Genomic DNA, 14,962 nt, shown 5'->3' on the forward strand with positions numbered 1-14,962 from the left:
CTCTGATATGTAGCCTTGTTCAGATCAAAATGGAAAATCCTAGACATTTCTCAAAGACAGCTGCTTTGGAAAGTCATTATTTCATCTTTTATAAGCACCTTCTCACAAATCAATTTCCTTAACAGAATTGTGTGGACTCTTACGGTCCCACAAAGAATTTACATAGATTATTGTAACCATGACTATGCCTTGGATTACCGTACACAATCTCCTTCACAATACAAACAAGTAGAAAAACACACTTGTGCAGGCACATACGCACATGTGTGTGTGTATGCCCAGAGAATTCCTCAGGCCATGATGGCATAAGTAATGTGAAGGGAAATACTCTTCTGATCTTTAACATTTCCAAAGGAAAATATGGGTACTAAGCATTTGTTTGTTTCTTTGTTTGCTTTGGGGGAGTCAGGTATAGAACAGCAATAAGAGGAGCTAGTAAGCTGATAAGGTAAGGGGAACAAAGGAGAAAAAAAGTAAGGGTGAGGAAGGTAATGGACTGGCTGGAGGGAGAATGGAAAGCCAGAATGGTAGTGGTTCCTGATGTTTATGTAGCACCTTTTATAACTGGGGGTCAGATGAATGAGTTTATGAGGCTAAGATGGGAGCTGGTGTAGAAAGGACTGAGCAGGCAACAAGAGAGATCCAGCTGTTGGGGACCCAATGATCCACAGATTCTGACTACCCTTAACCTCACTACGCTGAAAAAAGGATTTGCACTGAATGGGAAATTCAGAAGTCCTTGCCCTTCCTTCTTCTTTTTGTTTTCTGCAGTATCTATATTCTTTATGGCTTTTTTTTTGGGGGGGGGGGCTACCCTTGAGTTCTTTGTTCACATGATTCCCAAATCCATATGCCCAAGTAAGTCTTCATACATCTTTGACATGCATAACCTAAATTAATTCTTAAGTATTCCCGTGTATTAAAAAATGCCTTAGGGCTTCCCTGGTGGCGCAGTGGTTGAGAGTCCGCCTGCCGATGCAGGGGACACGGGTTCGTGCCCCGGTCTGGGAGGATCCCACGTGCCGCGGAGCGGCCGGGCCCGTGGGCCATGGCCGCTCAGCCTGCGCGTCCGGGGCCTGTGCTCCACGGCGGGAGAGGCCAGAACAGTGAGAGGCCCGTGTACCGCCAAAAAAAAAAAAAAAAGCCTTAAACCCCAAATCAAATTGTTTGGGTGTATTGGGAGGGGTAATGGTGGAAATCAATGATTTTTACATACATACTATCTATATACATGATTTTGCATTACCATTTTGAAATTGTTGAAAAAAGCCATTTACAGAGACAGTTTATGATCATCAAATAGGGATAATGTACCCAGGGCTCCAATAAGAGGCCTGCTGTTAGGACACCCCCGTGCTCCAGCTTTGCTTCTTTGTCTGCCTGAGATGCCTTCCCCAAACTCGTGCTCCTCCTTCAAGAAGGAATCCCTGAATCTTTATCTTCCTAATGGATCACTATTCCTGGCACATGGGAAAGCACTCAGTAAGTATTTGTTGAGCAGATTGGAAGCGAGATTTTTATAAGCAGAGTAGTGGTTAAACAAGAACTGTGTACTGAAGCCAGGATATATCCTGAAAAGTTTTAAAAATGCTGTTATTGATTCTGCTATGACTAAAAGCAGAGTTCAAAGTAAAAGGAATATCCATTTGTTAATTTGATAATTTTAGGCTATAAAGTCCTTAAAATGAAAAAAAATTAAACATACACATTGTCTTGTTAAAAATAAGCATATGTTGAAGAAAATCACCCAGAACACATACTTTCTTAAGTAAAATAAAGGCGTCACTGACAGTGATGATGGATTGCTCTAAGGAAAAATCTCTGCTCTCACCTCAAATAATAATAATTTAACTGTTTAGTTGTCTCTCAACAACTTCCTAAGTATCTCCTTAAATTACATTTGGTAAATAAAATAGCCAAACTATCGTTAGAGTTTCTGATGTGTTTGTTTGATAAGTCTGCAAACTTATCAAAATAAAAATCTATTGAAAATGTACAGTGTTACTCAAAAGAAAAGTTAAGAATATGGCTCTACTGACTAAAAATTATATGCATATAAAGCTTTTCAAATAGTTTCACTGCTTTGTGGCATCAACTATAGAAGCAACACTACAAACTGTGCGTGAAGACAAAGTAATAAGCAATATTACAATCTTAATTTTTGTAAATTATGAACTATGTTGATAAGAGTAGATCATTTCTAATAATGTTTATCTATAATGGTTGAAAAACTTTTTAAAATAATAAGCACATCACATACCTAAGTCTCAAAAGCATGCCAGTTAAAGAAAGTCAACATTTCCTATGTTATACATTCTTTCAGTAATACCTACGTTTTTTACAAAAATCTGAGTTGCTGAAAGACCTTTAGAATAAGACATTTTCCTCAATATCCCAATTAAAATTAATGAAATAATGCTACTATCTTGAAAAAATCGTATTTATATCCTTTTATCTAAAGAGTTATTATAACATTCACATGCGCACCATAAATGTTACAGGCAAAACTGAGATCTAGGCGATTACCTAAGTCGTTCCACCTCTTCTCCCTGAGTATTTGTAAATCTTGGTTACAAATACTTAGGGTAATCACAATAATATTTTGCTAACCAGAAGCAAACACTTTCGTGAAAAGCTAATCCTAATGACTCACTGAGATTATACCACACTACTTAAATTTTCCATGAAAAAGGCCCTTTCTATGCAATTACTTTAATCTTGTTTTAAATATCTTAAAGTCCAAAAAAGGCTCAACTTCAAACTTGAACCTTGTGACCCACTGCCATAACATGGGGACCAATAGTTTCCTTAAAGGTATAATTTAGAGTTACGATATCTGCCTACTATGGTGGTATTAAAGAGACTTAGCAAACAGTTCAATACCTCTATTTTCATGAGTATTTTGAGAACCTTCTCATTCTCTAATTTAGAGTTCTTCTCATGGGTAATTTTAAATTCTAAAGTTTTTTTTTTTTTTTTTTGGCTGCGTCGCGTGGTTTGCGGGATCTCAGTTTCCAGACCAGGGTTGAACCTGGGCCACGGCAGTGAAAGCCCAGAATCCTAACAACTAGGCTACCAGGGAACTCCCTAAAGACTTTTTTCTTAAAAGAAAGGCAGGGAGGGAGGTATAGAAACATTTATACTGCAAGATGCCAAATATATGGTAGCAAGTCTAAATTACAGAAGCTAGTGTGCAATTAAAAATTGCTATGTCTCAAAAACATATTTAGCAATTATGAAAATCCTATGATGGAAGACATCATTAACTCATGTTATATAAAGTGTTCATGTGTTACAAACTAACAACAGCATTGTTTTAGATTTATGTCTAACTTCATTACTTGGATGCAATGGTTGTCCAGTGGGGGAAATCCTTTCTTTTCCTTTATCTCATGTTGTACTACTAAGTAAAGTAAATGTGATTCTGACATGAGGGAATGAAAAACAGAATTCATCTTCTAGGCTGACCCTAGGTTTTAGCTAGATGCAATTTAAATTTGGGGTTCCTGACTGCCTTCCTAAGTCTGTCTACTTCAACCAGTAGTTCAGAACCACTTCACGTCTTCAAAATCAAATATATGTTTTCAACAATCAGTTATTTCTCATGGAATTCTGAAGGTATACAACACTTGAGTAAAATACATCTTTAGCTAGCATATATTCATTCATTCATTCCTTATTCAGCTTGACCTAAGTCAGAGACACTGTTGAGCATTTTTATGTCTTCCACTACAGGGTCTGGCCACTTGGTTTGATGCTGTCCAGCCAGTAAACAAAAACATTTGTGTTTAGGGATTTCCAGAATCAACAGTTTTTGAGATTCAGATCTGTAAAGCACAGACCAACATAACTTGTATTCCAAAAAGGGTGAAGAAGCAGCAAGATGGAGCTTAAACTGATACTCTAAACAGGGAACAAGCATTAGCCAATTGATTAATTAGGACCACGTTTTCGCATTTGTCAACTAAAATGCATTTGTTTATACTGAGGCCTCTGTAGTATATTAGCCGTTCCTGACAGTGTAAGATAGGCTCCTTGAACTTCACAAACACCAAAATCAATCCACTCACTATGCCAAGACCAAAACCTGTAGAGAAGACGTGCGAGCTGAATTCGCTCAATCATCAGTGAGTACCGAGAAGTGATGACTTTGCTAGATGTTACAAGTATACAACAGAACACATGTTCCCCAGCCACAAATCCCTTAAAGTCTAATCGGGCCGACTGCGTATTCACATATGAAACATGAGTAAGCATAAATATATTGCTGCCGTTAAGCCTTAACCATCCAGAATCCTAGATAGCCTAGTGTTTTTAAAAATTAAATTGAAAACAACTGGGATAGGTTCACTCTTAAAAATATTAAAAGTCACTTGTTTTTCACCTTTTGGGGGCAATGTTTCTGCTCTTTATCTTCCTCGAGTCGAAAACGAACACAAACCTATTGAAAATACCTCGCAATCACCATAATGCACAACATCTATTGTGATATGCCTCCAACGGAGATATAGCAAGGTGTGCAAGCAACAGCTGTCATTCCTCACCCCTGCCTGACTCCCGCCCCCACAGGTCTCGACATGGAACTTGGATGCTACCAAGAGAAAAGGGGCTCTTCTTTACCTTCCGATGTATACCAAGAGAAAAGTCCTATACCTTTTTTTTTTTAAACGTCTTTATTGGAGTATAGTTGCTTTACAATGTTGTGTCAGCTTCTGCTGTATAACAAAGTGAATCAGCTATACATATACATACATCCGTCATATCCCCTCCCTCTTGCGTCTCCCTGTATCTATTTTACATTTGGTAGTGTACATGTGTCCACGCCACTCTCTCACTTCGTCCCAGCTTACCCTTCCCCCTCCCCGTGTTCTCAAGACCATTCTCTATGTCTGTGTCTTTATTCCTGTCCTGCCCCTAGGTTCTTCAGAACCTTTTTTTTTTAATTCTAGATTCCATATATATGCATTAATATACGATATTTTTCTCTTTCGGACTTACTTCACTCTGAATGACAGACTGTAGGTCCATCCGAAACGTCCTACACCTTGAAGCTCTCCAACTTTAGCATGCTTAAGAATCATCTGGGCTGAATACTGAACATGTACAAGTCTGGAAGTGAGAAGGGGTACTCTGTATGTTAAACAAGGAATCCAGCTGATTTGCATGCCTGGTCTACTCAACTTGGAGAAACCCTGCTTTAAAAGTCAAGGTGGCCCACCCCCACTCAGGATGACCCCGGTCAGAATGAGGTTCTGTTTTCTGTCTCAGTGCCTGGCCTTCCTCAGCGTATCAGCATTGGCTGCTCACCAATCGTTGTCTGTCCCCACTGTCCATGGCTATTATCTTGCCCTCCCACTCTCCAGACCCTTCCAGGTCTGGGAGAGTCTGAAAGCAAGGTCTCCAGCTGGCGGACAGATTTGGAGGCGGACAAACAGACACATGCAAAGTGGGAAACTGTGAAGTACAGCAATTAGGCAACAGAGGTAGTCTGAGTTACACTGATTGTGCAATACAGGGTAGAAGTTAAAGACTTGTTTTAAACTTTTTCAATGAGGAAGGGTGCCGAAGAGGACAGAGCTGGGCACGTGTGATCTGCTTGTAGCTCTGCCACAAACTTGTAACCTCTCGTGTTATCCTCCGTAAAACAGGGAAGATGCCAGACTCACAGCAGTGTGATGAGAACCAACTGAACTTGTGTTTGTGAAAGCACATTGGAAAATATAAAGCACAATACAATGATGTGTGGTATTGCTTTGATGAAATAATTTCTTTTTTTGTCTTAATAAACACAGTACCCTAGACGTTACTGAAAGTTTCTTTGATGACTGAATGGCTTCTAGTACCTCAGGGTCTTTTTTATGAAAATAAATTCTCATTGACAAAAAGGTAGAAGAAAATGCAGACCCTTAGACATACCCTGAAGTTGATTTTTTGAATATATCCTTGAAATCGGCTTGTTTTAAAGATAATTGCCTCCGTCTCCTGAAAGTGGAGTGCAAAAAAAAAAAAAATCTGGTTAATTGTGGCTTTACTGTATGCAGTTCAAAATTTTCAAAGCATACTCTGCAAATATTTTAGCTATAAATTAATAAACCATATTTATAAATCCTGAACAGTTAAGACTACACAGAACAATTTAAAAATATGTGAATTAACTTTAAAAAAAACCCTTAACTAGCAAACCATAAGATTCTATTTGTTTTTATCTACACTCTCTTAATGTTTCAGAAAGTCTGGAATAAAGATTGACATTGAATACAACATTTACTGGCAGCTGATCTAAAAGACTAAACTAGACAAATCTGGACGCAAGGAAACACTTTTCCAGTAAATATATACTCAGCCTTGGAATGCTTTGTCATTTTCTAGCTTTTTAAGCCTAAAGTTCAATTCTTTGCTGATATACTGTTTTGCCATAAAAACCAGAAAGCAAATGGCACAAGCTTTCAGAGAACAGATGGCTAATGTTCTTCTAGGTTCATTTACTACATTTTCTTATTTTCATACTGCTTGTAATTAATAAAAACATATAAATAGATGTATTGTTTCCTAACGAGAAGATTTTGTTTTTGTGAAGTTCTGTCATATACCTAACTCCTTTGGGCTAATACAAAAGGCAACGATGAACAGACATACTTCTGGTACTGCCTCAGGAATGCAGTTTTAAAAATAGAGACTACTACAGAAGCACTGCAGTATATGCTGTCAACACGCTGAAAACATTAAAGTATGCTGGCAGGTGTTTGAGGAGCTCTGACACAAAATTCAATTTATTTACATTTATTTCATTTATGTTGCTATTAGCTTAGAGAAAGTAAACATTACTAATCATTACCTTTGTCTAACTTTTTCTTCAAAATAAACAGATTTGGTATTTTTCTGGGTCATCTCACAAGCACTATTGCATTATTAAAGTCACAACTAAATCAGTCATAGTCTAATAGTATCTTTAAAAAGACCTTGGCAGAAACCTTATCCAGAATGTTATTCTACATCTAATGACTTGCTATGCAAAAGGTAGGTAGCAAGTATTTTTGTTTTAAATGATAAATTCACAACAGCTTCTCCTTAATAGCAATACTATTTCAAAGTCTACTTTTACTATACACACAAAAATTATTTTTGAATCATAAAAAGCTACAATGGGTTAAATTCATATTTGTCATATCTTAGTAATAAACCTCACCAAGCAAATAACAATTATATATATTTTTGGCTTAAAAATACATTAAAGTATCTTTAAATACAGATTATTTTATATTCCTATTAATATTATTCCTTTCTTTTGTGTATTTAAGAAGAATCTGGTGTGCCACCTTCTGGTAACTGAGTGAAATTATGTATCTTCACACAAGTCACTATTCTTTATTTTAACTTTTAAAAAAATATATATTTCTTAACCTGTATTACATTTAAGCTATATAAATAAATCTATACCATAGTCTGAAATAAAGTAAAATTTCCCTAGTGATTTTTTTTTAAAAATCAAGCTTTACACATGCTTCCTATGATTTTTCCATGGTTACCAATATGTCTCCTGAATTCTACAATACATATAAAATTGATTTTTGAACACCGTTTCACAGCCACATATGAAAACAACAGGCTTGCCATTTTAATGAATAAGTAACAGCAGTAAATAAAGAAAAAGAAGTTCTCTTACCAATAAGCCCATTTTTCTCTTAAGGTTTGAACTCTCATCATTTGTCATGTTCTTGTGGATCCCTCTCTCATCAAATTCTCTGGAGTTTTAAAGTTGAGAGCTGTGATGCACAGCTAGGCTCCTCTACATAGTAGCGCACCCCAGTGCATCTGCCTGGTATAACACTTCACAGCTGTAGCTCCCAAAAGCAGAAACAAGCTTTATGTATTCAAAACCTATGCACCGCACACCTTCCCTCGGTAGGAAATTGTAGTCAGCGTGGTTGAACTATTTACATTTCTTATCTTAACTCCCGATCCGATATGAAGATCAGAACCACATGAATCTCGAGCTTAGTTACAGTAAACTGAACAAGAACAGTGCGTTCATCTTCAGAGCAGAGGTGGGGTGAGACAAATACTAACACCAGGAGATCTGACTGAGGAAAAAAAAAAACCAAACATGTTGATCTTATTTTTTCAAGGGTCATTGTCCTGATATTTGTCATATGACCTTAAATCTTTATTATCTTTAACTCTTCCCTCTCCCAGTCCCTAGTAGCCAACCAATAACTCCTATCCTTTATTCTTTATCAATTTTCCAGGAATCTAACCCCTACTGTTTCTTTGTTTTTTAACAAATGAACTATTTCCCAAAAAATGCATATAACTGGCCTCTCTGCATCTCCCATCTTTAATCTAGCAATCACATTGCTTCTAGATGACTCTCTTAAAATACAACTATACATGGCGTAAATTAAATGTGCCGAAAATATTTTATTCAACAAATATCTGTCAAGAACTTGCTACATGTTAGGCAGGTACTCTGTTAGGTGATATGGATGACATGGTGAATAAGACACAATCCCGTGCTTTCAGGAAGCTTCTAGTTGAGTGAGGGAAGCAAACATGTACTCTGACAGCACAAAATATGGTGTAGAAGTTTTAGCAGCATAAGCCCAGGATTCTACAGCAGCAGAGGAACAATGAAATTAGTGCTGCAACTGAGGCCTGAAGAATGAGGCATTCACCAGGTGGACTCCAGAAAAAAAGTCTGTGCAGAGACACACACAGGTTTGAGGATTACAACATGTTGGAGAATCAGGAAAGTCTTCAGTACAAATGGAAGGAGCTTCAGGTGCATGGTGTTGAGGGGCGTGGGTTTTAAGATACACAGAACCATATCACAGAAGACCTTACGTGCCAGCAAAGAGGTTTGGATTTTATCCTATGAGCTATGAGAAGCCATTTCTTGAAAGAGTGGATCACTCAAGGAATTAAACAACTACGCCCAACACGCAAAACTCAAGACAAGCCGGCCAACCTACTCTTCTAATTCACAGCCTAGTATCTCCTAACACCAACTTCCCATTCTATACCTCACAAGTCCGCTTTGTTCTTCCCCTCCTTTGCTCCAGAGGTCCTCCTGCAAGAAATCCCTTCCCCGGTCCACTTTTCTAAACTCCATTCATCCCTCTAGACCCAACTCAAATTGCATTCTTTTCTGTGATGTCTTCCATGGTAATCTGAGTCTACAGTTTATAAACGTTCCTCCATCACATGGACCATACTATGCATTCTTCCTAAAGCACATAATGCACACAACGTTCAAGGAACTTTTCTGACACTTTATAAAGTGAAGCAAGATGGCAAGGAAAAGACACTGAGGCAAAAGCCAGAGCATGAGAGTAAGTGGCCTAAGAAAGTAAACCTCCCCAGACTTCACGGTACACACTAATCTCACTAACTTTCTTCATCACTCTCAAGCCTAAAAAGCAAAGAATATGGATGTAAGAGAACTAGATCTGGATTGGGCAGCAACTCTGCATTACTACGCAACATTGTTGGCTGTATATATCACAGCTCTGGTTCAAAACCTCCAGAGAATTGATAAGAAATGGATACCAACAGAACAGCTAAAGGATGGAGCTGTGATCTTTGGAAGAAAAGAGTTGGGGGTGGGGGAGCTGTTATTGTTGCTTTACTACTTGCAGTAAAACAAGAGAATTCACCTGAAGGTCCATACCATAAACAAAAAGGATTCATGAAGACCACAGATATAGATGGGAGAGTGAGGACAGGGGATTGGATCCAGAAGGTTTAGAATCTCATGAAGAATTAAGGGAGAAAATCCAAGTGTAAGAAGGGGGTTGTTAAAAAAGGGATAATAGTGTTAGCTGGGAGATTAATCTAGGATAAGAAGCTTTACCAGAGAAACGTGTGCTGGGGCGTAAATATTTAGCGTTCTCTTGCTGTGGAACCACACCCCATTATGCTCAGTGTCAAACAGACAAGCTCTCGTTGAAGTTGGCATTTAGCATTCAGCTTTGTCTCATCCTTTTGATGTATACATAATTTCTTACATTTATGCAATGATGCAAAAACCATGGTGCTTTCTTTCATTTGCCAATAAAAAATCTTTCCATCTTCTTCAAGCACTTTATGTTAAAGTGGGTTAAGAGGATTCTGCCAATAATTTCAAAAAGTAGTTAATACTTTAAAATATTCTCTCAATGACTTAAAAATGCCCTAGATAAAATCTATCTACACCTTCTTGTTTATTGAGTGCAAAAACTGACCACTTTTCCTTTCCACTAACTTGTAAGGAAAAAAATTCAAATACAGAAAAAAATGGAAGAATGTGATTTTGGATGTGTGCCACACTTTTCTCAAGAAATCTTCAAAAAAGGGCAGTATTTAAGGGACATAAAATGATTTAATCCACTGGGTCTTTGGAAGAATGTTTTAAAACTATGTATCAATGGTACCATAGATTTTATTTATTTTTATTTATTTATTTTTGGCTGCATTGGGTCTTCGTTGTTGCTTGCGGGCTTTCTCTAGTTGCGGCGAGCAGGGGCTACTCTTCATTGCGGTGCACGGGCTTCTTATTGCGGTGGCTTCTCTTGTTGTGGAGCACGGGCTCTACGTGCGCGGGCTCCAGTAGTTGCAGCACACGGGCTCAGTAGTTGAGGCTCACGGGCCCTAGAGCGCGCAGGCTTCAGTAGTTGCGGCACATGGGCTCAGTAGTTGCAGCGTGCAGGCTCTAAGGTGTGTGGGCTTCAGTAGTTGTGGCACGCGGGCTCAGTAGTTGGGGCTCAGGGGCTCTAGAGCGCAGGCTCAGTAGTTGTGGCACACAGGCTTAGGTGCTCCGCGGCATGTGGGATCATCCCGGACCAGGGATCGAACCCGTGTCCCCTGCACTGGCAGGCGGATTCTTAACCACTGTGCCACCAGGGAAGTCCAATACCATACATTTTAAAACAAAGAGAGAATAAGCCAGACCATTTCAACATTTAGTTTTGTGGAAAACAAAACAATTGCTACAGTATTTCCCTCAGACCTGGCAGGAAAAAAAAGCAATAATCATTTTATATTAGCTTTGAACTAGAACAGGTGTTTTATTCAAATTCACATGAACTAGTTCATCTAGAAGTTGTAAAAGGCGAAAAGAGGGTAGTAACTACCTCCTGGTAGTCCACAGTAATTGGACATTATTTTTGATGATAGGGTCTATATTAATCAAGTATAAATAATTCACTTACATTCTATTTAAAATAGCATCATCATCGTGTCATCTCATGTATAGCAGTACTCTTCTCATTTCTTCTTTCATCCTCCTTCTTACAGCAGGATGAGTTGGATGGTTTATAGAGTTTTCTGTTGTGTGGAAATATTCTTAGATGGTATATTTTCAGAAACATTGATCTAAAGAAGGGATGGCCAGGGGTATTTATATTGGGAGCAGTTGTTCATATATCTATAGCCCAGAAGTGTATATTTCAGGTGAATTATCAGATTCCAGTAGTATGGCCACTCTATCTCATGGGAAAGGTGGGGTCAAAAGGAAGAAAATGAATGGAAGCCTCCTTTTCTGTTACTAATAACTCTGCCTGTACTGTCATTGGCTTGGGAAAAACGGCAAAGGGAGTAGAAGGCCACTGTTTCAAAACTTCCCATTCCTAGCTGAATGAGTCATAACCGTCTTATATATTCCTAAAATGTAACAAAACTCAGGTCATACCGCTATATGGTAACACAAATGATTGAGGCTAAGTCATGAGTAATTCAAACTACCTAAGAGATGTCAATTATTCAAGGTTGACGATAAAATATAACAACTCATAGCTTACCAACCTAAGTCTTAAGTTCATTACTATTTAATAGCTATAGTGAGAATTGGAAAGAAGCTAAGTTACACATGGTAGACGATTGGGAAGGAAGAAATGTTATCATGTTAAGTTTGGAAACATAGACACAAGCTAAATGACATTCCACAGTCAGAAGGGCAGACATACGGAGTTAATAAAGAAGTAAGAATATTTCCACTTGTCAATAACTTTTCAACCTAATTTTCCTATCTAGATACTCCACAAAGTATTTTACTTCTTTTAAGTGTTAAGTGATAGCCTCACCCAGCAGAATTCCAAGTTAAAAAGTTTATTATACTTGTTAATTTTTATTTTTATTTATTTATTTTTTTTTGCGGCACCGCGTGGCATGCAGGACGCGGGATCTTTGTTCCCTGACTAGGGATGGAACCCATGGCCCCTGCTGTGAAAGCACGGAGTCCTAACCACTGGACCGCCAGGGAAGTCCCAATACCTCTTAATTTTTAAGAGTCTCGTTTTCATTTTCACCCCGACCCTGAGGTAGGCAGTGCAGATGTTAACATCCCCATTTTCCTAGTGAAGAGACACTTATTAAATGACTTGGCTCAAGTGACATAGCTGCTAAGAGAACTGGGAAACAAGAATTTAGGTCCCCTGACATCTAATTCAGTATTCATTAGTCACCTCTGTATTGTACTAATATTTATTTTAGGGGGAAAAGAGACAAACGTGACTCCTAAACATCACCAAAAAGGGGAAAAAGGGGTCTTCTCAGACTGATCATGAGGAAGTAAATGGCCACAGGACGGAAAGAATAGGCCATGAAGGTATAGGATGCTATATGACTAAAGGTGCAGAACGATCCACGTACACCTATGGCAGAAATACCCTCCCAAAGCCAATTCGCAGAGCTCTCTTATGTCCCTCAATTAGCAATTTCTTGCAATAGACCTCAAATGCGCCATACTCTCTCACACCCCAGTGGCCTTACATATGACATTCTCTCCACTTGGAATTCCCTGCCCTCCTTGTCTTCCAAAGCCAATTTCTACTCATACTTAAGTGTCCAACCATACCTCCTTCCATGAAACCTTCCCTCACATCCCTTAGCAGATTCTGGTGCTAGGTTTTGTAAACTCCCATAGCACTTTGAATATTACAGCTCCTGTCACCTTGGATTATAACTGTTTCTATAAACAATACACTAGACTATAAACTCCTGAGAGTGGTGGTTGGGTCTTTCTTATGTTTTTATTACACTTTACTCAGGGCCTGTCACATATAGTAACCCAATTATAGGAGGCAATTTTAGTGAAATCAAGTCAGCAGAGGTAAGTTCTTCTCTCCTCTACAACTAAGCATTGTTTTCAGATGATAATTAAGCAAGAAATCATTAAAGAGTCTTATCCTTCTAAAGGTGTTCAGAACGAGCCTTCCCAAAATGTACCACTTTTGTATGAGGATTATTTTGAGCTAAAGGCAATCAAGATTCTGCAGGCTCAAGAGAAACGTTTGCCCCTCCCTTAACTACCTAGAAGAATTTAAATTGGGGGTCTTTTCCAGAATAAGTTATTACTTAGAGATAAATTTTATCTGAGTGGCCCAGTGTATGTCAGGGCAAACACCTAATTACCCAACATCTGCTCTTCTTATAGTTCTGTGAATTACCCTCCCATCCTTGGAAGCCCCAGGGCCCTATCCCATTCCCTAGCTCAGGATGGCATATATATGTCATTTTACCTTTCTATCTTTGAACCTCTCATGTATGTGGGGTTCTCATACATACAAAATTAAATTTGACTTTCTCCTATTAATCTGTCACATGTCAGTTTAATTCTTTTTTATTTTTAATTTATTTTTATTATTTTTTTTATTTTTGGCTGCGTTGGGTCTTCCTTGATGCGTGTGGGCTTTCTCTAGTCCCGGTGAGCGGGGGGTACTCTTCGTTGCGGTGCACGGGCTTCTCATTGCGGTGGCTTCTCTTGTTGCGGAGCACGGGCTCTGGGCGCTCGGGCTTCAGTACTTGTGGCACACAGGCTCCGTAGTTGTGGCTTGCAGGCTCAATAGTTGTGGCGTGCGGGCTTAGTTGCTCCGCGGCATGTGGGATCTTCCCAGACCAGGGCTTGAACCCATGTCTCCTGCATTGGCAGGCGATTCCCAACCACTCTACCACCAAGGAAGTCCTTCATTGTTGCTCTTTAAATGATACTGAGGTACTCTCTCTCTTCGGACTCAACAGAATATTGGTTTGATGGCATCCAAGGAATGTTGCCTTCCATCAAGCCATCAGCCGATGCGGGCACCCTGTCAGTGTACCCGGAGGGGAATTCAGGATGGATTAAGATACATATCTAAGGAATAATTTCAATGAGCCCAGACTCTTACATCTTCCCATACACAGAAAAGCACTAAAATCATTAACTTGAGATTTTTGTCTTCTGTGATTAGCAGTAATCTTCTGATGTCCAGCTACATGCTTTTTCTTTTTAAGCAAAAACTCCTGTATATCGTGGCTCCTCCCTTACCTCTTTGGAACAGTTCCTCAGAGCTCTCTGAGAGGCTGTCTCCCAGGCTACAGTCCTTAGTGAGGTCCCTGAATAAAACATAACTCATAACTTTTAGGTTGTGTATTTTTCTTCACTTGACAGATGGATGGAGACTTGAATGGCTCAATAACTGAACTGAGCAAAGGAAACAGCTACAATAAAGAAGGGAAATGTCAATTATCTTTTGCCTAAATCAAGACAGTATTTTTTTGAATTTGATTTTATTTGTTTTTTATACAGCAGGTTCTTATTAGTTATCCATTTTATACATATTAGTGTATATATTTCAATCCCAATCTCCCAATTCATCACACCACCCACTCCCAGCACTTTCTGCCGTTGGTGTCCATATGTTTGTCCTCTACATCTGTATCTCTATTTCTGCCCTGCAAACCGGTTCATCTGTACCGTTTTTCTAGGCTCCACATATATGCATTAATATACGATATTTGTGGGCTTCCCTGGTGGCGCAGTGGTTGAGAGTCCACCTGCCGATGCAGGAGACGCGGGTTCGTGCCCGGGTCCAGGAAGATTCCACATGCCGCAGAGCAGCTGGGCCCGTGAGCCATGGCGGCTGAGCCTGCCCGTCCAGAGCCTGTGCTCCACACGGGAGAGACCACAATAGTGAGAGGCCCGCGTACCGCAAAAAAAAAAAAAAAAAAA

General features: G+C 39.1%; 1 protein-coding gene across 2 annotated transcripts in view; it reads right to left on the reverse strand.

Moving 5' to 3' along the window:
- Window positions 1-14,962, reverse strand: part of KLHL13 (kelch like family member 13) — a 185,815-nt gene that overhangs the window by 65,108 nt on the left and 105,745 nt on the right. Inside the window, exons 1-2 of one of the 2 annotated variants that reach the window (XM_027089496.1) lie at window positions 7,664-8,181; window positions 5,917-5,982 (exon numbers count right to left, since the gene is read on the reverse strand). The exons of the other annotated variant lie outside the window; for it this stretch is intronic. Of the exons in view, the coding sequence (XP_026945297.1) occupies window positions 5,917-5,982; window positions 7,664-7,704 (107 nt within the window). The 5' untranslated portion in view covers window positions 7,705-8,181. Of the gene's footprint in view, window positions 1-5,916; window positions 5,983-7,663; window positions 8,182-14,962 lie in introns of those variants that run through there. 2 annotated transcript variants of the gene reach the window in all.

This window comes from Aethalodelphis obliquidens, unplaced genomic scaffold, assembly GCF_003676395.1.
Source record: "Aethalodelphis obliquidens isolate GAN/ISIS:26980383/991018 unplaced genomic scaffold, ASM367639v1 scaffold66, whole genome shotgun sequence".
NCBI lineage: Eukaryota > Metazoa > Chordata > Mammalia > Artiodactyla > Delphinidae > Aethalodelphis > Aethalodelphis obliquidens.